This window comes from Sebastes umbrosus, chromosome 10 (assembly GCF_015220745.1).
Source record: "Sebastes umbrosus isolate fSebUmb1 chromosome 10, fSebUmb1.pri, whole genome shotgun sequence".
Classification (NCBI taxonomy): Eukaryota; Metazoa; Chordata; class Actinopteri; order Perciformes; family Sebastidae; genus Sebastes; species Sebastes umbrosus.
The window spans coordinates 23,216,118-23,238,234 of NC_051278.1; the positions used below are offsets into that span (position 1 = coordinate 23,216,118).

The 22,117-nt window shown below is 39.8% G+C and overlaps 1 protein-coding gene and 1 long non-coding RNA gene across 4 annotated transcripts in view; one reads left to right on the forward strand and one right to left on the reverse strand.

Moving 5' to 3' along the window:
- Positions 1 to 22,117, forward strand: part of LOC119496000 (cGMP-dependent protein kinase 1) — a 114,103-nt gene that overhangs the window by 24,108 nt on the left and 67,878 nt on the right. For all 3 annotated transcript variants that reach the window (XM_037782996.1, XM_037782995.1, XM_037782997.1), the window contains exon 3: positions 16,716 to 16,829. In XM_037782996.1, the coding sequence (XP_037638924.1) occupies positions 16,716 to 16,829 (114 nt within the window). The remainder of the gene's footprint in view (positions 1 to 16,715; positions 16,830 to 22,117) is intronic.
- LOC119496001 lies at positions 11,223 to 12,181 on the reverse strand. The gene is made up of 2 exons (XR_005208609.1): positions 11,891 to 12,181; positions 11,223 to 11,343 (listed from the first exon to the last, which is right to left on the reverse strand). It is a non-coding gene; the product is annotated as an uncharacterized LOC119496001 (long non-coding RNA).

Consider the following 22,117-nt stretch of genomic DNA (forward strand, 5'->3'; position numbering starts at 1 on the left):
GACTAAGTTGCACGTTATTAAATGAAAACAGGAGTGTAATGACATTTTTCTGTGTTGCTGCGCCTGAGATGTCACAGAGAAACAGATATTAATTCACTTACACTTTTAGAAATGTATAGACCTGCAGCATGTGTATGTGCGTGTGTAATTCTTTTTATTCAACTGTTGAGGCATGAAAAATTGATTAACGTGAAAGAGCCTGCGGAAAATACTTTTTTCTATCTGGCATCTTTGCGATTTTGATTTCTAATTCAAAGCTGAGATTTAACCACATACAAAGCCTCTATAGATCAGCACAACACCCGTGATTTTTTTTATGTATGAAAAGCAGCGAAAAGAGAGGAAAACATACGGACAGATTTCTACATACTACACCAAATTCTGTTGGCTTGCTGGTTTTCCAGAAGGTGGGTAAACTTCCACCTGCATTTGCTGACATACAATAGCCTAATGATCTGAAATACCCCTATCAAGAAGAATGAAACGTCTGCTAATGTGTCATTTATGTGCAAATGGTGTGCATGCGTGTGTTGCAGACTAATAATCTCACCTCAGCTGAGCAGTGCGCCGTCTGCCCTGATCACCAAGTGAAAATACTCTTTGTCTGGCAAGTGTCTTTTCTCATTTGCCCTCTCTAAGTTGTTCTCTTTGTCACTTGCAAACACACACACACACACACAAACACACACACAGACGGTTTCAAGTTATCAATTCAAAATACAAAACACAAAACCTGAGACATGCACCGGAGTTTCCCCTCCATCACTCCTCTCACATTTTACCGACTTTGACCCCAATCTGTCCTCTTGTCACCATCTTCCTCCAATGCTCATCACTTCTTCTTTTCCACAACTGTCTTATTCTTCTTTGCCTCTGCTAACCCACCCACCTGTCCATCTCACCTCATTTTCATTCTGCTTTCCTCTTTATATTCTCTGCCTTTCTTACCTATTCACCTCCTTTCTTTTCTGTCTTTTCCTCTTTTCTGATAAGTGTGATATTGCCTTCATTTTTTTTTTACCCCTGAATAAGAATTGATCCCCAGTGTCACCCGACTCAGGCCGATGAATACACCTCAGAGGAAGAATTAATGAGTGATTCGTGAATGATCCCTGAGCCTTCATCCCTCCTTTGTGGTTAACGACGCTTTTGAGAGTTCCTCATCTGGAAAGACGATGAAAGACGTGTCTGTGTGTGTGTCGGTGTGTGTGTTAATGTGACATAAGAGGAGCGGAGGAGGAAGGAGGGAAAGGCAGACACAGACAAAAAGAGCTCCCAAGCATCATATGAGGCAAATATGCAAATGTAATGTTTGAAGCTCCGCTCTTTGCTTAGACTTAGATAGGTATGAACTGAACTGTATCGACTACGTTTTTTATGTGAGTGTGCGTGGGGAGGTGGTGGCCATAGACTTGGAGTGATGCTGAGAGTCTGCTGTGGCTGGATAAGCTGTGTGTTTGCTTGGGGTTCCTCACTGAGGAGACAAGATAGGGCACGAGTAATATGCTCTGCTTCAGCGACGGATGAATCTCCTCACTTCACTCTTAGACTGGCACATGCACAGTAGACACACACACACATGTACTGTTTACATGTATGTGAAATAGGTGCAGACATAAAGAAAATGTTGCACACTCTGGCTCTAAACAACATTGTTACCTGTAGGCATGGGACGATGCCATCATGTCATGTCACGATTATCCTGGCCAAAATAATTGCGATTCACGATATTATCCCGATAATCATCAAAATATGCTTAAAACTCTTAAAATGGCACTAAAACATACTGGAATTACTTTACCTTGATATTGTTTTGTTAATTAAATATGTGTATTGTATGGGACACACATTTTTTATGTGAAAACAAAGAAACAATCTTAAATAAGGTAATATTTAGGACAAATTCATTTAAACGCAACTAATTTCTTTAATGCGTTAGTTCTAATGGAGTTTGCAGCAGGCTCAGTTTAAAGCTAGAGTTATATGAAACTAGAAAACCTAAGGAATCCATTGGTACCAACCATGTCATACTAGCTTGTCGCAAAGGAGGTTAAATAACGCTCCAAACTCATGCTAAATTTTGGCGAGGAAAAACTGTCATGGCCATTTTCAAAGGGTTCCCTTGACCTCTGACCTCAAAATATGCGAATGAAAATGGGTTCTATGGGTACCCACGAGTCTCCCCTTTACAGACATGCCCACTTTATGATAATCACATGCAGTTTGGGGCAAGTCGTAGTCAAGTCAGCACACTGACACACTGACAGCTGTTGTTGCCTGTTGGGCTGCAGTTTGCCATGTTATGATTTGAACATATTTTTTATGCTAAATGCAGTACCTGTGAGGGTTTCTGGACAATATTTGTCATTATTTTGTGTTAATTGATTTCTAATATTTGCCCACTCTCATGTTGATAAGAGTATTAAATACTTGACAAATCTCTCTTTCAGGTACATTTTGAACAGATAAAAAATGTGCGATTCATTTGCGATTAATCGTGATTAAATATTTTAATCGATTGACAGCCCTAGAAATCATAAATCATAAGGTCCCCCTTCATAAATAACAGATACATTTTAAGAAATAGTGCGAATCTGTTCTTTCTTACATGATAACTCTTATATTTTTTATACTATGTAGCATTTTCCTAAAAAAACAATATATAGTCTCAAATATTCCCTCTCAATCTTCACTTCTGACCCACTAGAAGTGTGTGGCGGTGTCTGTATCTGCAGAGACCCTGCCCTCGCCTGTATTTTCTCTTTACTTTTTATATTGCTGTGAGTTTCTGGGTATCAGCCAATAACAGCGCGCAGGTGAGGTCGGGACATTATCAAAAATGTAGCGACCAGATTACATCGCTGTCCAACACGTTCTCATCCCAACTTGTCACATACTCATCAGGATAATATTCACGATTATCCTGATGATGAAAATTCACCACGATTAACTTTAGCAATCTGTGATATAATCCTATATGGTCCCATCCCTAGTCACCTGAGGATAGTGTAATGATGTCAAACCTTGAAGGTTGGTCATTGTTTGTGGCTTTTATTGTGACAACTGGAATACAGTGAGCTTGGAAAAGCCAGTTTCATCAATCAATGTCACTGGAGCCAAAGTTTACAGGAGACTTTGAGAAAAGGGTTTCTTTTAAATTACTCTTCTCTCACTGCAGACTTCTTTATTGAGTCTACTGTGTTAAAATCCATCTCTTTGATCTCTGTTTGAACTTTGATTGCCTTCGCCAAATGCCCTCCACTACAGCAGGGGAATTCTCACATATTGGTTTGTGCAAAGAAGTACAATTTACTGTTATAATCTGACTTCTGTGACTGTGTGTATGTGTGTGTTACGCAGTGTTGGTGTACGCAGATGCAGGACTATATCGCTGTCGTATCTTAATTATATAAGTTTTTCCAAAACAAGAAAAACAGCCCTGTTTTAAGCTTGATATAGCAAAGTATTTTTGACATTATTAACAATTCTCAGCCCATCGAGCAGCATGCAATCTTTAAATAGCCGTGGGGAAAAAATGGAGTAGGACATACTTTCCAGCACACGACATGGCTCTACGGATGGCAGTGTCCGCCTGTTGTCCACCACTTTGATTCAGATTGAAATATCTCAGCGACTATTTGATGGATTGCTATGAAATTGGGTGCACACATTCATGTCCGCCTCAGGATGAACTATGATAACTGTGGGTCAATTCCACCAACTCACCAAGACCTCCCAGTTCATGTCATGGATTTTCTTGAATACATTTTGCTAAATATAGCTTCGTAGCTGAAAAAAAAGAAAATGATTAAGATATTTTGACTGCATATTTTTTATACATAGTAAGATGCTATATTACTCTTTAATCAATTGATTTTGAAAATAGCTAATTTTTCGTACTTATCTTTTACTTTTCAGTGGTTTTATTTCATAGGTAGGTATTTGTACTATGTTGACTTCAAGGTTTTCTATTTCTGTGTGATACCTATTGAGCTGCTCCAAAGCTATGTTTAGCAAGTCATTTATCTGTGACACTCAATTTTGTATGCAGGACCAAATAACCTGTAGATGTGATGGAACTTGTATTAATACTACACAGAATCAAAATTTGGTTGCAAAAAAAAAAAGAAAACTAATGGAGATATTATTTTTCGAAAATTAAAGAACATCTATTTGCGTGAATACATGTTGCAAAATATCCTTAGAGTTTCTTGGATGTTCTATACAAATTTCAACCCAGTCCAGTGTAAAATAGGATTTTCAAGGTCCCTTGAATTTCAGGTCAAAAATTGTAATTTGCCCAAAACTTTGGTTTATGCCCAAATCCCTACAAAACTAATATCATTCCCATCAGCCTCTGCTTTACTTTGTGTTAATTAGAATGTGCTAACCTGCTAAACTAGGATGCAACATTATACCAAAGATACTCTATAACAAATATGACACATTACAAGCTCTGCCAATGGTTTTAAATGGTATATGCTTCCTGTCTCCGAAGTGGGCGTGGTCATGGCATGTTCGACTCCCCCCCACCTCGTTTGGAAGTGTTGTGAATGTTGTGTTGATGGATGAATGCAGATTGGATTGTATTTGCATAAATGTATTTATATTTCCTTTTGCTAATCTAATATTAGATATTTACTCATTTAACAGCCATATTTAGCATTACAAAAATTAGTTAGCTAGGGTGGTAGCGAACATTAGTTGCCAGATATCACTAGAGTGTGTTGCTGAAACAGAAAATGGTCTCGAACAAAGTTCATTTTCTCCTGAAAAAAATGCTGTTTTAGTGTCAGAATGTTTGGAAGATATGTGGATTGTGAAAAATGGGTCCAATATTTACTTTGGTGACTATGGGGCAAAAGAATCAGTCATAATATGTGTTCACGTTCACTTCTCGTGAAAACATATTAGGGCCGGGGCAATGGCAAAACCAACATGACACAGATACAGGAAACTGTCAACTGACTGTCAGTGCACCGTCTTATTTCTTAACTGTCTCTAATTATACCTGCTAAACATCAGCATGTTAGCTCAAAGCTGTGCCTCAGTAGAGCCTCACAGAGCCACTAGCGTGACTAGACTCTTGTGTCGTGTGTATGTGTGTTTAAGCATGGAAATACTCAATGTGACGACACTGACAGGGAATCCAAATTTCCCTGTGAATGCCTTCTCATGTCTGTCGTGATACAGCGGGCTACTGAAATGAGAGAAGGCTGCAGAAATGAGAGAGGCCCATTATTGTAGTACTTCAGATGCCACATTAATTTGTATTCTGATGTTGATGCTGTCTAATTAAGTCTGGTCTGCATAAAAGGAAAGCTACAGTATGTGCACATGGCATGGACGCTAACCGCTAATTACAACGCTGTGATTTGGTCTGTGAATATGAAATGATCATTTTCACTGCCCCCTGCTCAGGCGATCAATCAGCTTGTCAACACAAAAGCAATAATCGGAGTTTGATGACTAGGAGAGTAGCAGGGAGGGAACCAGGACTATTATAATGCTTTAATGAAAAAAGATAGAGGGGTTCCAGACAAGGAAATTTAACTGTCGTGTCTCAACTCACATGTCCTGATACTCTCACTGAATGGAAGTAACCTTCAGCGTGAGGCTCGAGGGCTCTAAAAGTAGATATGTGACACTACGATGTCTTCTTGCTGTCTCCGAGGTAAAATTATGTAAAAAGGATGAAACCAGCTGGCCCCCGCATCCCGTTGACGGCACACTTTTTGTGTCTTTAGGTCTCGCAAATCACTTGTACAGAAACCGCAGTGCAATTTCCCACTGTGCTGACGGCGGGGAGCCCTGCGTGAGGGCGCCTCAGTTGAACTGAAAAATATGTGAAGTGCTCTCATCTCAATGATAGGATGTTCAGCATGTGCTCACCTATAGCATCAGGTGTCCGTGCTCGTCTTCCTGCATCTTCCTCCCCTGCCGTCCCTCTGTTTCTCTCTCTTTCTCTCTGCCTTCTTACATCTCTCACCCCACATGCCTTCTCAAAGCTTATTTTCTTTTCCTTCTGTTGCTCGTGTAATAAAAATGGCATACGCATAAGAGTGTTAGACGTCAGCTAGTTTGCACTAACAGCCAACCCGTAGTGAAGTGCATATAAACACAACTGTCTGCTGCCTTCGTCAATTTAGAAGGAATGGTGGCACAAAACAAATGAAAGGGAACTGAGTGCACTCCAGCCCTAACAGATGAAAGTTGTGCAACACTAGTCAGTCAGCAAATGTTTGACTGGGCTTTATTTTGAATCCTGAATCTACTCGGCACTTTGAGGGAAGCTTTGAGAGAAAACAACTGACATGACCACGACAGCTAGTGTTGTCACGATACCATAATTCTGACTTTGATACGATACCCTGCCTAAATATCTCCATACCACGGCAAAAATCGAAAACGTCAGGACAAGTAATGGAATAATAGATGACAGAATATGGAACTTGAAATTATTTTTTTATTATTAAAAATGTTTAAATATAAACATTTATTCATTAAGGTATGCAGTAATCTGATGTCCCTTATACTTGAGTTTATGTAATTTCTTTGATTGTAAACTTTATATTTGCATTTATTTTTTGCATTTATATTTGATAATGCACACGTCATCTGTATTCTTATTTCTATTTTCTTATAATTTATTTATGTTTATATATATTTTTATTCTAAAATGGAACAACTGTAATTTCCCCCGGGGGTCAATAAAGTATTTCTGATTCTGATATCACTAATTAAACAGCATTTAATAAGGCTTTTTTTGGTAAAACAGCGTATTAGTAACAGTTAAGGCTGAGAGTGGTACTGCAGCACGGAAGACGACGAAAGGCTTTCAAAACAAAACCACACAAAACGATAATAAATTCAGATGAAGATCTGTAAGAAGTTGATGAGAGAAAAGCTGCTAAAATCAGGAAGACACCACAATAACTGTAGACAGTACTGTGTTTTGTTGAAGTGAGAGAAGATTCACTGTCACTTTTCCTCTCCGTCCGTTTCACGTTACAGAGACACACGTGAAAATAATACTTTAACATGTTCTCTTTGGTGGATTATGTGTTTGCTGAATTACAGGAGATGCTTGGACAGATTCAGAAAAGATAGAGTATCTAATGTTATCGGTGCATTTGATCGGTAATTAGAGCCGCGCTGTTATTTCCTCGTTTTTTTTAAGGGAGTTCTGGCTGACACAGACACCAGCTCAGAGCGGGACTGTGCAGCCGGTGAGCAGTTCATGACCTACTTTAATCATCTTTTCAACTTCATTTGTTGACTCCATCCTTCTGGTTATCACTACAGTATATTTTTGACAGCAAAGTTATAACTGCCTGCTCCCGCGGGATCGCAATCCTGATGCCGTCCTGTAAAACGTGCTGCAGACACACACGGCCCCGCGGTTGCACATCGTTGTAACTCGCGGCTCATATTAAAACACATTCATTCTAGTATCGGTACTAATAAAACGGGGTATCGTACCGGTATTGTATCGCAATACCTGTCTAATATCGGTATGCCGTGCAACGCTAACAACAACGACCAATGAGATTTCCAAAGCACCTTGATCGTGCTCGTGTTCAGGGCAGCAGAAGTTGAAATGTTTTGGCAACATTTCTTGCAACATTAGTGGATTTCAGCTGCACAGTACGGGGAGTGTAATCTCCCTCCTCCATCTTCCGATTCCTGAAGCTGCAGAAGGCTGCACAGACTGCTCCACAACTTTGTTGACAGAAAGCTGATGAGAGTCAACAAGGGTATTTTTTATTTTGGAGATGATGCAGACGTGCCGCTCTATGGAACAGGGATGGAGGACTCGGGGCAAACATCCAGCTGTCTTTATGTTTATAGGCTGCAGCTATCCACCTACTCCAACCACATCATCATGTAGCTTAATAGAGCGGGTTGTAGTTTAAAGTTTAGAGAACGGTTAGCAGTATAACACAGTTAATATAGCAATTTTAGCCAACTAATATCATAGTTTATTAGCCCTGACTGGATAATAAAACATATTCATTCAAGTGTATGGTCATTTTGGAGGCTGTAGTTTATGGTGTTGTAGAACTGTAGTGCATAATTATACAGAGAGGTGTTATTTAGCATTTCTTCATTGATATAAATGGAGTAAAAAAATATATAAAAGACTAGGGCTGTCAATCGATTAAATTATTTAATCGCGATTAATCGCACATTTTTCATCTGTTCAAAATGTACCTTAAAGGGAGATTTGTCAAGTAATTAATACTTTTATCAACATGGGAGTGGGCAGATACGCCTGTTTTATGCAAATATATATGTATATATATCATGTATATATTTATTATTGGAAATCATTTAACACAAAACAATGACAAATATTGTCCAGAAACCCTCACAGGTACTGCATTTAGCATAAAAACCAATGGATTCCCTAGGTTTTCTATTTTTTTTCTATTTTTTCGCAAATTTGCGTTAACACGTTATTATCACGTTAACTTTGACAGCCCTAATAAACACCTGTCAGTATAATGCTATACAGCAGGACTGTTGCATTAGACTGCATTAGTTTTGGCTAGGTGTACTTAATAAACTGTCAACTGAGTCAATTAACAAAAACGATTTTAGAGTAACTACCTCAAAGTTGGATTCTCTGATCAGTGCCAATAGTATATTAGTTAGCTAAAATGGCTATATTAATTGTGTTATACAGCTAACCATTCTCAATACTTTTAAAGGGATAGTGATGGTTGGCGTGCCTCCAGCTTGGAGAAACAGACAGGAGTACCGACACCGGAGCAAAGCAATACAGTGCTGTGGACGGGGACGGCAGAAAAATGTATTTTAGCAACCTAAAAGAAAGGCTCACCTAAACAAATTGATCTCAGTGTAAGTGTATGCTATATTTAGAATATTTTCACTGCTTTATCTTGCCGTCAGATGGCCTTTTTTTTCTCCTTTCCGACGAGGAACTGAACAAAAAGTGAAACTTATCAATGCTCTCTCCAAAGCCAGCAGGCTCAGATGACAAAAACAGTACAGATAAGTTTCACTTTCAGTTCAGTTTGCCATCGGAAAATATTCTAAATATAGTCTATACTAAAACAGATGTCGATTTCTTTAGGTGAGCCTTTCTTTAAGGTGGCTAAAATAAATTTTTCTGCCGTCCCCGTCCACAACACTGTATTGCTTTGCTCCTGTCTGTTTCTCGATGCTGCGGGCGTAAGTAATACACCTACTATGAATAAGTACCTCATACAACCCCCACTTCAAAACACCCGAACTATCCCTTTAAGGCACAACCTTATAGAGAAGGTTACTGTAGCAGCAGCCTACAGGGTATGGTGCAGGTTGTTAGTAGGATCGGGTGTACAGTAGCTGTTAGCAGTGACGGCAGAGTTGCACCCTGCTGCTGCTGCCAACACCTCTGGGTGACAGGTACAGCGGTAACCCACTAGCTTTCTGAAAGTATCTCAATAAGTATCTCAACATTTGCATTCCACAAGGCGAAGACAACAAACCTCTCATGCTGGCGGTCTCACCAGCCATGCATCATCCTGCTGCTTGTATTCTTTCAACCTGCACTTATACACACAGGGATCCTCTGAAAAAACAACACTCAGTGTTTGTCATTTTCAGTATTGCGGCGCTTTAAACTTAATACAAGTCTCTCCCATTCTGAGCCGCCCTCCCTGATTAATAACACAACAGTGCTCTTACTCTCTTTCTCTCCCTTTCTCTTTATGTTTGCTCTTGCTGTTGGCCTCAGCTTACATCCGTATTTTCTTAAACTCGGGGGTTTGTTTTGTTTTTAAACGGAGAGAAAAATAATGCATGCTTTGTGCTTGGATGCTGCAGAACAGCTGGTTCTCATTATTGAACCGCGGTCACAGTTCTGTGATCGGGAAGAATAGCCAATTTCCTTTTTTTGAATGGATTAATTTAATAAGCTATGCATTAGCCTCAAACGCAAACCATTTTGACATCCTGCCCCTTTTGAATATCTGACTGTGAAGCAAAGCCGCTGCATTCATCTTGAGATCTATTTATTTCATTTCATTTAATGATGTCGGCCCACGGTGTTTGATTCATGTGTGCCATTTTTCACGACTGGGCAGCTATGAATATTTGTTCTGCTGAAAGTGTTTTTTTGAGGGGTCACATTGTGTTCTTTGAAATACAAGGTGAAAAAGCAAATAACTGCTCAGAGCGGATGCAGAATAAAGGCTATCACTTCAGGCCTATTTATGCCAAATTTTTGAATGGGCTGCAATTTATGAGATCTTTCAAACATCATGTCTTTTTTTTAAGAAATAAAAAAGCAGATGGCGATTTCTTTGAAACCCTAGAATTTTCTGAACCATTCTAGTCCCTGATGAATAGATCCCACGCTCGACCAAAAAGAGCTTTCAGCGTCAGTCTCCTTTCTCCCATGGCTTTCTTCCACAAAACCCTTCAAACTGTCAGACAGAACGTGACTGTTTTTCTCACAGATATCATTGCTGACCTGAACTGAACTTCAGCGCTCTACTACCTAAAACCTTCAGTTGTTCCTGATCCCATTTTTTGCCAGTGGGAGCAGGATGCAACAATGTTCTGCTTGACCTACTATCAGTGTGTTCCTCCATTGCTCTAATAGATCGGGATAGGATCGGGTAATCGGACCCCTCAGCAGTGGCGGAAGAACAAGGTCCATCAAGATGGGATGGTGGTTATATGATATCCTCTTGGGATTTTGAACTCCCCCACATCCTGTTTCTTTATGTACATTTTGTGCTGCTTGAAATACATAAAAACTATCAATGAAAGAAGAGGAGGAAGAATTAAACCGTATCCTGCGCCTGACCCCTAAAAGTCAACTTTATTTATAGACGCAGACTCATGGTCTCGGTGTGAAAGACTCCGCGTGGAAATAAACAAATGTCCTTTTATTCTAACTTATTTGTAATAACAACATTGCGTCACTTGTGGCTTACAGAAGCACATTTGAGTAGACTCATTACAAAGATGCCTTTATCTTTAATCTAACCGTGTTAATCGTAGCCATCAGGTTCAGTCTAAAAGACAGATCTCTTAATAGAAAATAACTTTTAATTTGGTCAGATATCCTTCAGATCATAGAGGATTATTTAAATCACTCCTGTTAGAAGGTTAGCGGGAGCACATTCGCGTCGACTTTTTATCTGTGAAGTCTTCAGCACCAGTGTGAGATAAAGTCAACCCTAAAAGACAGCAGCTTTTTTTTGATTTGGAACGCAGCCAGAATCGCATCTGATTTTGAGCCAGAGGGAAGTCTGCTCCGTCCGTCTGTCCCGAATGCCTCGCGGTGTGCATTCAAATGATCAGCCATTAACACAGCTACACCACCTCAGGGAGAGAAGACAAGCTGGTGTACATTGACTCTGATAAACCCCAATGGCAGTTAACATTATACATGCAGTATTTAATACATTTGAATTTTTCAGATCTTCCCTCTTATTGTGTTTTTATTTTGCCTTTAGACAGGACAGCAAACAGCTGTTGTAATGGCTCGGTGAAATGTAAATGTACTGTACCTTGTTATCAGATCAACTGCCCAATGAGAGGGCATGCATTTGCCTGTGGGCATTGCTATTTGAATATGATTTGAATAGAACATGTGGGGTGAATCACAAGTGAATGTGGAGCTACTGTAATAAAGAAGTGTGATAAAGCAGGCCTTACTGGACACACAAGCAGGAAATGAGCTGGACCATGTGTTGGCATGTGTGGATAGATTCATATGAACTTCTGAATAGCAATTTCTTTAAAAGGGATAAAAGGACCATTAGTGGAATTCTAATAATTAAATAATTGGATTACTTAATTTCCTAGCAATTCCCTCAGCCTGCAGTCAGTGAGTCATCCAAAACAGCACTGTGCTCCAACCACTCACCTCTCTCAGGGATTAATTACATGGCCATCCAGAGGAAATTATTAGCTTGTCCATAGTCGAGCGTAAAGTTTTTGCTACCTGCTGTTACCTGCTGTTATTAAACCTTAGACCGCCCTTCATTGCACCTAACGAAGTTCTGTGTCTTATTTCCTTTTGAAAAGAGCAGCTATTATCTGTATTGATACACACATGCATGCATCTATTTCTATCTATACGTCACTGCAGAGACTTACTTTGTTTTTTCCTCCTGAAACGAAATGTTGTCTTTTGAACTGGAAAAAACATGGCAACCATTGGCAATGTTCCTCTAAACTATTCATCATCCATTCTCTATCTATTACTTCCAGGTTTAATAGGTTGTAATAAGGGCTCACGGCCTTTGGGAGTGACAAGTCCAATCATCATCTCAACACCGCTCACAGTTCACTAATTAGTTTGGCACATATTTGTTTGGCTCAGTCGATTCTCAATGTTCTTAATACTTGCAGCGAATTGAGTTCAATAATTATAGTCGTTATAGACTTTTCAAGGCTAAATTAACGCTACAAAAATTATTCCAGCTATACTCAGTTCATGAAATGTTTTTACAGTTGCTATGGTAAACAAGCATCAGGGGTTCCCTTTTTCCTGAGAGAAATCATGAGACCGCCCTTTGGTGCCCCCACATTCGAAAGAAACACAGCAAAAGTGCCCTCTTAGATGCCCCTATGGTAGATAATGCCCTTCCTGTAGAGAAAACATGATAAATTTCCCTCTAGGGACCCCTTAAATGGAGAAAACGTGATAAAGTGCACTCTTGTGTGCCCTTCCAGTGGAGAAAACATAATGAAGTGCCCTATTGGATGTCCCTATGGTTGATAAAACATGATAAAGCCTTGCAGTAGAGAAAAAGGATCCCTTACAGGGGAGAACATTTTCCAAGGATCCCCTCTTAATCCTAACACCAATTGCTTACTACCATTTGTATTCTTAGATGCCATAGGAGCCATTTGTTATCTTTAAAAACCTAAATACTTCAGACCCAGACACATTTCAGTTTGAATCATGTTAATACCACTTACATACTTTTAATCAGAGGGTCATTTTATTCAAATTGCCTTTGGGCTCAACTTGACAGCATTTGTACTTTTCAAGTAATTGCTCTTAAAAGCTTTCGGAAAATGAACAGTAGCAAGACTGGCATAGTCCTAATAAATCCAGACATTTAAATTTGCCAGTCTAAAGCTGACTGTCAGTAAGAGCTTCAACTTTGAAGTAATGAGCTTATTGCTGTGTGTCACAATCATATCAGAGTTTCTATTGGCCCAAAGCTAACGTGGGTGTTTGTTTTATTGGTGCAAATGGTCCCTATTTGTAGATATGCACTTTTTTTAATGATACAGAACAATTTTTTAATATATAGCTAAATAATTCGTGGACCCTTTGACAGAGTGCCACGGACCCCTGGGGGTCCCTGGACCCCACCTTGAGAATCACTGCCCTATGGTAGATAAAACATGATAAAGTGCCCTCGAGGGTAGCCTTAAAAATAAGAAAACGTTATACAGTGCCATATAGGCTGCCCTACATGCTAGAAAACTCTCTGCTTGCTGGTTCCCCACTGCATGCAGCTGGTGCCTATTTCATTTTTTTCGCCCTTGCCCCTCAGACAACATGAGTCTGTCAACAAACATGAGCTTGTTTGGAGGGAAGTGGAAAATAGAATGAGTAATACAAGAAACTACAACCTACAATAAGTGTTTTCATAGTTTAATTAAAGCGCTTTGAGTGGTCGGAAGACTAGAAAAGCGCTATATAAATGCAAGTCCATTTTACCATTTACCATGAGAACCAAACTTCAAAAGCATAGCACCCGTAGCTGTCTTATCAGATTCAGACTCAACAAGCAGTCTGGTGATTATTTGCCTCACTAAACTGAAAGAAGCATTGGAGTGAGAGTCTTGAAAGACATTTATTGTGTATGTTTTTCAATCTAAGAAAGGTCCTATGAATAGTTATGCTTATAATAAAGAAAGATGCACAAGCACTGCATTGTTAAAAAGCTGAATGACAAGACATCCCAGTTAGTCTTTTTGATATCCAGCTGTTTCTCCATTCAAATGGAAAAAGAGGAGAGCGTTGCAGGAAGCTCAGACACAAAAAAGGATGTCAACCATGGGCAGTGAAAACAGCAGTGAAGTAGACAGTAAGATGGTGACACACTTTAAGATCTGAAGATTTTCTCTGCGTGTATAGGTTCATGCTGGCTGTTAATGGATGATGTATTGTTTACCATGACGAAAAAGGTGCATTATCGCTCCAAAGGGAAAAATACAAAGTGGAGAAAACAATTTGTCCTGAAATATGGCAGGTTTTTTTTTTAGGTTTTTTGTCAAAGGAGTTCATGGCCTTCTCTAACAAGATAAAGTGTCAAACTGTTTCCTCTGTGGATGACTCGCCTGCTCTTATCATTTTACCATATTTCATGAGTAGCCTATCTGATTTTAACTGTTGTTTTGGGGTTTTTGCTCTCTGTGAATCAGTGTTATTGTCCCGCTGGAATGCCGAGTTTCCAGGAAGGTATACGTGCTTGGTGAGGCTTGTCTCAAACACGGTGGCAGCTGCCAACCTCCAGGTCACATAAAGCTCTTTCCAGTGTTAAGAATGATAATATGGATTTAAATGCTTTAATAAATTGTAATTATGCTTCTCCGGGCTGCACGTAAGCGAACATACACAGTTGTTGTTCAGACACCTTCACGTGTGTTTCTTTCATGCTTTCATGTACAGGTTTGGGTGAAAACGTAAAGTACCATACGTACTAGGAGGCAGTGTCACGTTTATCAAACCACAGTGTGAAGAAGGCAACGTTATGAAGTGTGTTGAAGTGGATTTTAGATTCTTATGCTCTGCTGTGCTCTTCACCACAGCACTTCCCCAAGTGAGCAGCGCTGTGGTGAAATGTACACCCAGACTCTGAAAGAAAAAATAAAGAAAGCTTCCCGACAGGATGTCAGATCAACCAGTCAGCTTGCTGATATTTGGGAGGTATGCGAGTCGGCTCCCTCTGTGACCTACGGTTACCCATAATGCCCCTCTTTGCGTAGGTTCACTAAGATGACATCTCTGCAGCACCATGATTCCATTCTTCAGTGTTTTTTTAGCATGTGGTTTTGTTTGCAAAAAACTATTGTTATTAGAATATAATAGATTAATAAAGGTCAACAGAAGTTAGTTATTCCTTAAATATCGCTCTTCACATGCCAGTTATTGAAGGTAATGCTTTTTTTAATGAAAAAATATGTTTACTTTAGAAATAGATTTGAATGGTGACTATGACCATGTTTACTTCATAGTATAGCTGCATGATAAATCAATGTTATCAATTCATTTGAACTCATGGTTTAGGGCAATTATAAAATAATGAAAATCAATTTTCACTTGAACTAGGGTAATTATGGTATGGAACTGCTTCCCTGAGCTCCTGTGGTAGTTCATAGGAAATCGGTCAGACACAGGTAGAATATTAACATGGCAGCATGCGCTAATAAAAGTAAGGAGTTTGTTTCCAAAACACTGTCTGCTGTAAAGTTAAAGTCTTTGTAACATGCCACAGAGTATGCACAATAATATAGCCTATTTTTAATTTTGTTTAAAAATGTATTATTTCTTTACAAAAAATACTTATACTACTACTACTACTACTACTACTAATAATAATAATAATATTGCTTTTTCAAGAGGCATCATTTATTTAAAAAAATTGTTTTTAAGAAACAAATCGATTAAAATCGTGTGTGACGTGAAAAAATATGGGATTATTTAGGCCATAACGCCCAGCCCTTCTTCATAGATATCTATCTCCTTTCTCCGACTGAATTACTTACATACCTGATCAAGACAGGGGGTATTTTTTTTTGCTTTACTGAAAGGAAATTGTGTAATGTTAATACATGATGACTGATTGCAGGATTCAAGGCGGCTAATTTTGGGGTTAGATGTGGTGAAACAACGTGAAGTGCGACCGTTTGGCCTTGAATAACAATGTGTTGGCTGATTGTGTGGTTGGTTAGTGTTCCCTGTTGCTGTCAAGCATGTGTTTAAAGTTACTCTTGTGTTGATATGCCGGGGCTTCACATTTATTCATTTGTATTTCATTTAAAAATAAATCTCTCATCTACTTTATACTGACGTGTGGAAAGTGGTGGCAGCCTCCCTGGTCTCTTTGGTCCTTTTGGTAAAGCAGTTAGGTGCCTAATGGTTATCCCATTAGTTATGACGTAATATCGCATCTACTGTTTTATATCTATGGTTTGCTTCCTGTGAGCTTATGTCATTCACATACACTGCAACAGGAAATAAACTGGGACACGTTTGGACTGTTGTGTGAACTGTGAAATGGTCCATTGTAATATTTTAGAGCATTCTTTGTGAGTGTTTGAATCTACCAGTCCTTACCTTAAGGCATACCATACCGTGTCTGTGAGTTGTGGAGTGTTAAGCTTTAAGTACAATTTTCTCACATTGGTCCTGCTGCATTGCTATTTAACAGGGCCATGAACAGACGCGGTAGGAGGCCAGTAGCCCTTGGAAACTCCACATTGCAAAATAATCTTATTTTTTTTCCAGCCCAGTGAGTCAAGGGCACTCTGGCTGGGTGCCCCCCAAAATGAAGCGAGAGCCCCCCAGACACCTATCATCCACTCCATTTCATCACTGAAACTTTGTTTGCTGCACATATTGAATGTAGCAGAGGGCTCACACACTTGGGTAATCAAGCAGCAAAATGAATGTGCAATTTGAATAGCATTATGCTTAATGGCGTACCTCTCTTTGCATGTTTCAGACGGAAAGGTGGAGGTGACGAAGGAGAGCCTGAAGCTGTGTACCATGGGGCCAGGGAAGGTGTTCGGAGAGCTGGCTATTCTCTACAACTGCACCAGGACTGCGACAGTCAAGAGTGAGTCTCCGCAGACACCTGGAAAAACATCCAAAGTGCTCACATCAGGCTGTGTTGAATGTCTACATGTCCCCCAGGTGACGGATAATGTCACCTGTTCACACACACAAACACACATCCACTGAAATCTGCTCCCTTGGTGTGGAGGATTAGGGGCCTTTCTGCCTGTAAAGATATCACTCAGGCGTTGACACGGAGAGCCGGATCACACAGTCACTGTGTAGCGCAACTAGCTTTGTTCCTCGGTCATGATGAAACACCAATTGCCACTCCGTGTTTTCTCAACACTCCAGTTAAGTGTTTTGCTAGACCCCCCCTGAGCTGAATGTCAAGGTCTACTCTTTCATGTGTCAAAGGCTCCAGCATTGAAAAATGCACAGTGGGTGAGTAGGTGGTCTATCAGACTGGCGATTTGAATAGGCAGTGTGATAGAGTAAGGAGAGGAGACTGAGAAAAGGACAGGACAGATGGTGGACTACGCACATTTGAGATTGAGTGTGTCAGGATGAAAAATGTGTGTTTATGTGAGGCATGAAATGTGAAATAGCCTGGATGTGTGTCTTTGCATAGAATAATAAATAGACAAAAAGGTGAGATAAGGTCTGATGGGTGAAAGTGTTTTTGTGCAGATAAATGCAGCTCAAATCAAAATAAATGAGTGTAGGCGAGTGTCTGAGTGAGTGCTCCAGTTGGCTCTGAAGAGCGTACGGTATCATAATTCAGTATTATCACTATCGACCTGGTAAATAATTCCACACACTGTGAGCTGGTTGATTTTTGCATGTGACCCAGGTGTAAATGAATGCATGAAGGGCGGGTCCCTCGGGGTCATAGACGAGGGCGAGGAGGCGCCACTTGTAGTGTGGAGGAAACCCGGGTTGATGACGGTGGCGGCCAGGTTGCATTCCCCTTACTGACCCCTTTCGTGTCCCATGATCCTCCACTACTGACCAGCCAACCTGACGGAAACTCCCAGCTCCCGTTGCTATGGCAACAAGTGCCCAACGGGAGATGAGCCAACTCTTATGGGATAAAATATTCCCCTTCCCAGAGGCGACAGAGTGTCTGTCTTTTTCTTTTTGTATATTCTTTTTGCCTGCCACCAGCCTACCGGTATGTACTTCCTGCCACGATCTTTAGAAGTGTACGTCAGTGCCTTGCCGGTGAGGCGGCTGCTTAATAAAAGCTCTGCAGGGAACAGATGATGTAATTGTCTACATAGGCAGAAGTGTGCTTACAGTCCAGCAGGGTCACTAACACTGTCTCAGAGGGTGGTTGTCTTTGTTATAATGTATGTCTTTACACTAGAATGTACCAGGGAATTAATCCGCCACATAGGATATTAGAGGTGACGGCCTCCGATGTGAACTACCTGATGAATGTGCATGGGGGTTCAGCTTCCAATCAACTCATTTATTCTGATCTGTACGTGTAACACTATAGGATGATATATCCCCAGTGTAATTTCAATTTACATCGCATAGTCATATGCATGATTAATTACATCTCGGTAGAATCTAGATGATGAACCTGCTAATGTGGACTCCATAAAAAATGCGTGCATTACCCCCCTCCATCCTTTAACTGCAAAGGTAATTCAAAATTTAATGACATTATTTCCAACTGTGATAATGAAGAGATTATTGGAGTCTGTTGTCTATTAAGAAAACTCGCAGAAACAATTAAGGGCCATTATGTGCAATAACTCATTTAGAGAAATTGTTTGCAGTTATGATTTGAACACAGTCAAACCAATCAAGAACAACTCAAGGCTTTTCCACCACAGAGTGTTTATATAGCTGACATAATGATGGTATTTGGAGGGTTTGTTTGTTTTAATTGTGGTGCAGTGTGCAACCTTTTGTGATCATGAATGTTTAAAATTTGACTTGACTTTTCAAGGCAGCATGAAAACACAAGATTTAGTTAGTTTCAGTGACCGTAAAATGAGCTTGTACTGGTGTAGTTCAGCTGCTTTTAGTCTTAAAGGTGCAGTGTGTAGGATCAGGTGGTATCTACGCTCTAGAGTCAGTTGTAAGAGTAGCATAGGTTATTTGGAGCAGAGCCAGTGCGTAGAGTGTGTGTGTATGTCGGAAGTGAGCGGTGAAGAAAGAGAGAGAGAGTGGCGGCAATAGCAGCGAGTAACGTTATCGACTCCGGCCTAAGCAGGAAAAGTTAACGGTGTTTGGTTTGTCCGTTCTGGGCTACTGTTGGAACATGGCGGTGCAACATGGCGGACTCTGTGAAGAGGACCCGCTCCCTATGTAGATATGAACAGCTCATTCTAAGGTAACAAATACGCAACAATTCTTATTTTTAGGTGATTATACACTGACGAAAACACACTTATTAATATCATAATCCATTTCTGCCAATAGATCCCCCTAATTGTTACATGCTGGTCCATTAAAGCACCATAACAGTGATACAGTATATGTTGGCCCATTTACTTTACATTACTGCCAACCATTTCCAAAGCAGAGTTTTCGATTTTTCATTGTGTTTTTTTCCAAGTCTCTTCCAGGCATCATGTGGTTTCTATTCATTTCAGAACATTAGGAAAATCACTGACTTGAAACTGGCTTGATTTCGGAAATTCATCACAACGAGCATTGTGTCTGTTTGCTGGCTTTCCAAATCAATCTGAACTTACGACAACATGACTGACAACAACAAAAACAGACACACTGTTCACTACGATAGATAATCTATCACACGCTCAATCTTCAATTCTATGCAAGTTGTCAAACCACACTGGTATGAATGAATAGAAACCAGTGATCGCCTAGAAAGAAAGAAAAACACATTGTTGGAAAATGGTTGGCAGTAATGGAATGAGCAGAATCTATGATTTATAGTGAAACGTCTAATATGCAAAATTACTGCGGTAGTCTGTTAAATTAAAATAATAAACAAACAGATTGCTCAGTAAAACAAATCAATAAACTGGTTTCATTTTCTAAACTGCAAAAAAAAACAATGTATTGGAACATTTTGTGCTGCAAAATGGGCAAGTATTCATCCAATTACACAATTGTAAGCGGATATAGCCTATTGCAGGGATGAGTCAAAATTGCAAGCTCTCCAAAGTAAAACGAAGATTGGTTGAATTTGTGTTAATTCTCGCATTTCCATGCAAATTCCTGAAGGGAATCCCCCTTCATGCCAGCCTTTAGGTGATTTCATGCGTGAGCACTTGCTTGGACTATCCCAAAAGAAATGGATCCTGTAAAGTAAGTTTGCCCTGACTTGAGCCTTTCGAGTAGCACTTACTCCCAGGCTGCGTACTGTCCCCAACAAGCTCCACCAATCAATATCTTATGTTTAGTTTCAGGATACAGACACTTAGTCTGTTATGGACCCATTTGGGGTTTAACTCTGCCAGGCTTGGCAAATGAGGTGGGATTTCATCTGCAGCCCGAGAGAAAAATGTTCCCCTTGCCATCAAATTCACATCAGGTAATTTTCACATGACAACAATTGGGAAGATGCTGGCCGAAGAGAAGAGAAGAGAGGAAGAAAGGAGTTGGAATGAGAGACAAAAGAGAGAGGTGACAAATACAGGACAGCAGTGACAGCAAAATGAGGGAACTACCTCAAGGGAAGCAGGACAAAATTGGTATTTTTTTGTCTGCAGACAGACAGACATACGATGGCCTTCTGCTAAAAAATATTCTTTTATAGCATCAAAATGTCACTGTTTCATAAAGACTTGGACAGCATAACAGGATGCATTCAGCATGGTGCGGCACAAAGCTGTGCAGAAGATGACTGTAGTGAGCATCACTGCGCCACATGACAACAGCGGGAAAGAAGACATTTAAAACAGTATTGTTATTGTGGCTCGGTCTATTTCTTGAAAATGCTTGAAAACTTCTAAACCGTGGTAAAAGGGTTAACTCGGCAACTAGCAATTATTTTCATGATTGATTAATCTGCCAATTATTTTCTCGATTCATTGTTCGGGATATTAAATGTCAGAAAATTGCAAAAAATGCCTGTAACAATTTTCTGCAGCCCACAGTGACTTCTTCAAATGTCTTATTTTGGACAACTAACAATGATACAAAACAGAGAAAAGCAGCAAATCCTCACAATGGAGAAGTCGTAACTACTTGTAAGTACTATCTGGCATTTTTGTTTGAAAATGTATTTATGTGATGAACCAATTTCCTAAAATTGTTGTGGATTACTTTGCTGTCGATCGATTCAACAATTGATTAATTCATGATTTCGTAGTCAAACACTAATGTACTCTTTATGTTCCATAGTTTCATCTAAATTTGCCAACAAGACGTCACCGGTTCTGAATTTACTTGCTCTAAATATTAACCAATCACAAGCAGGTGCTGTTTGTGGTCTTTATTAGATATTCTACACTTTAATTATAGATCTTTGGCAAAAAAATCTAGCTTTTGTCCATAGCTTTCAACAACATCTCAAGGTCTTTTTCTGAAAAAAGACCATGAGATTTGTGGGACCTTAACCAAAGATTTAGTTTCCACGATATAAAATAAACTTTCACATTCAAATATAGTCATTTTGTAGTACTAGCAAATTAAATAGAAAATTATGTCTCTAACAAATGTGATACCAGATTGTGGCACACAAATAAGCCCCATTGTTCAGTCTTGGCTCTAAATGAGCGTCGGGAATCCTGACATTGTTTTGGACCAGTCCTCTCTTAGAGAGTGAGGTCACTGCCAGTCACAACTAACATAATCAGCGAGACTGATTATCTGTGTGCTCCATCTTAATGATAGTGATGGAAAAAGCAGTCCCAGACGTCACTGCAGAAACTCAGCTGTGCTCTCAGTTGGGATTCAATCGAATGCGCATGAATGCTTTAATATATGACTAGATTATACGTTTCGAATATAAACAATGTCATGATTCACGTTGAGAGGTACCATGAGCATTTAAAGGGAGATCTGGACGAGGTGAGGGGCAGCGTGCCTTTGAGAGGAAATCCTATTCAGTTCTATCCATCAATTATACTGTTGGGTATTCGCCAGCAGCAGGCACACACACACATTTCAGACACATACTGTGTTTCTCACTTTCTGTCAGTCTGTATCAGTCACTCTCTCACACACACATACAGAGCGAGTGTTATAGTGCAGTCAGGTTTTACAAGTATTTATGTTCATGATCATTGATCAATGTCCAATGTGGGTTGGCCACATTTTTTCCCTATCATGCACATTCGATAATTATGGTTCAGCTGTTTGAAGGAGCGCGGGGTCTGCAAGTATTGGGAAAACAGGCATGGCTAAGAAAATGGTAGT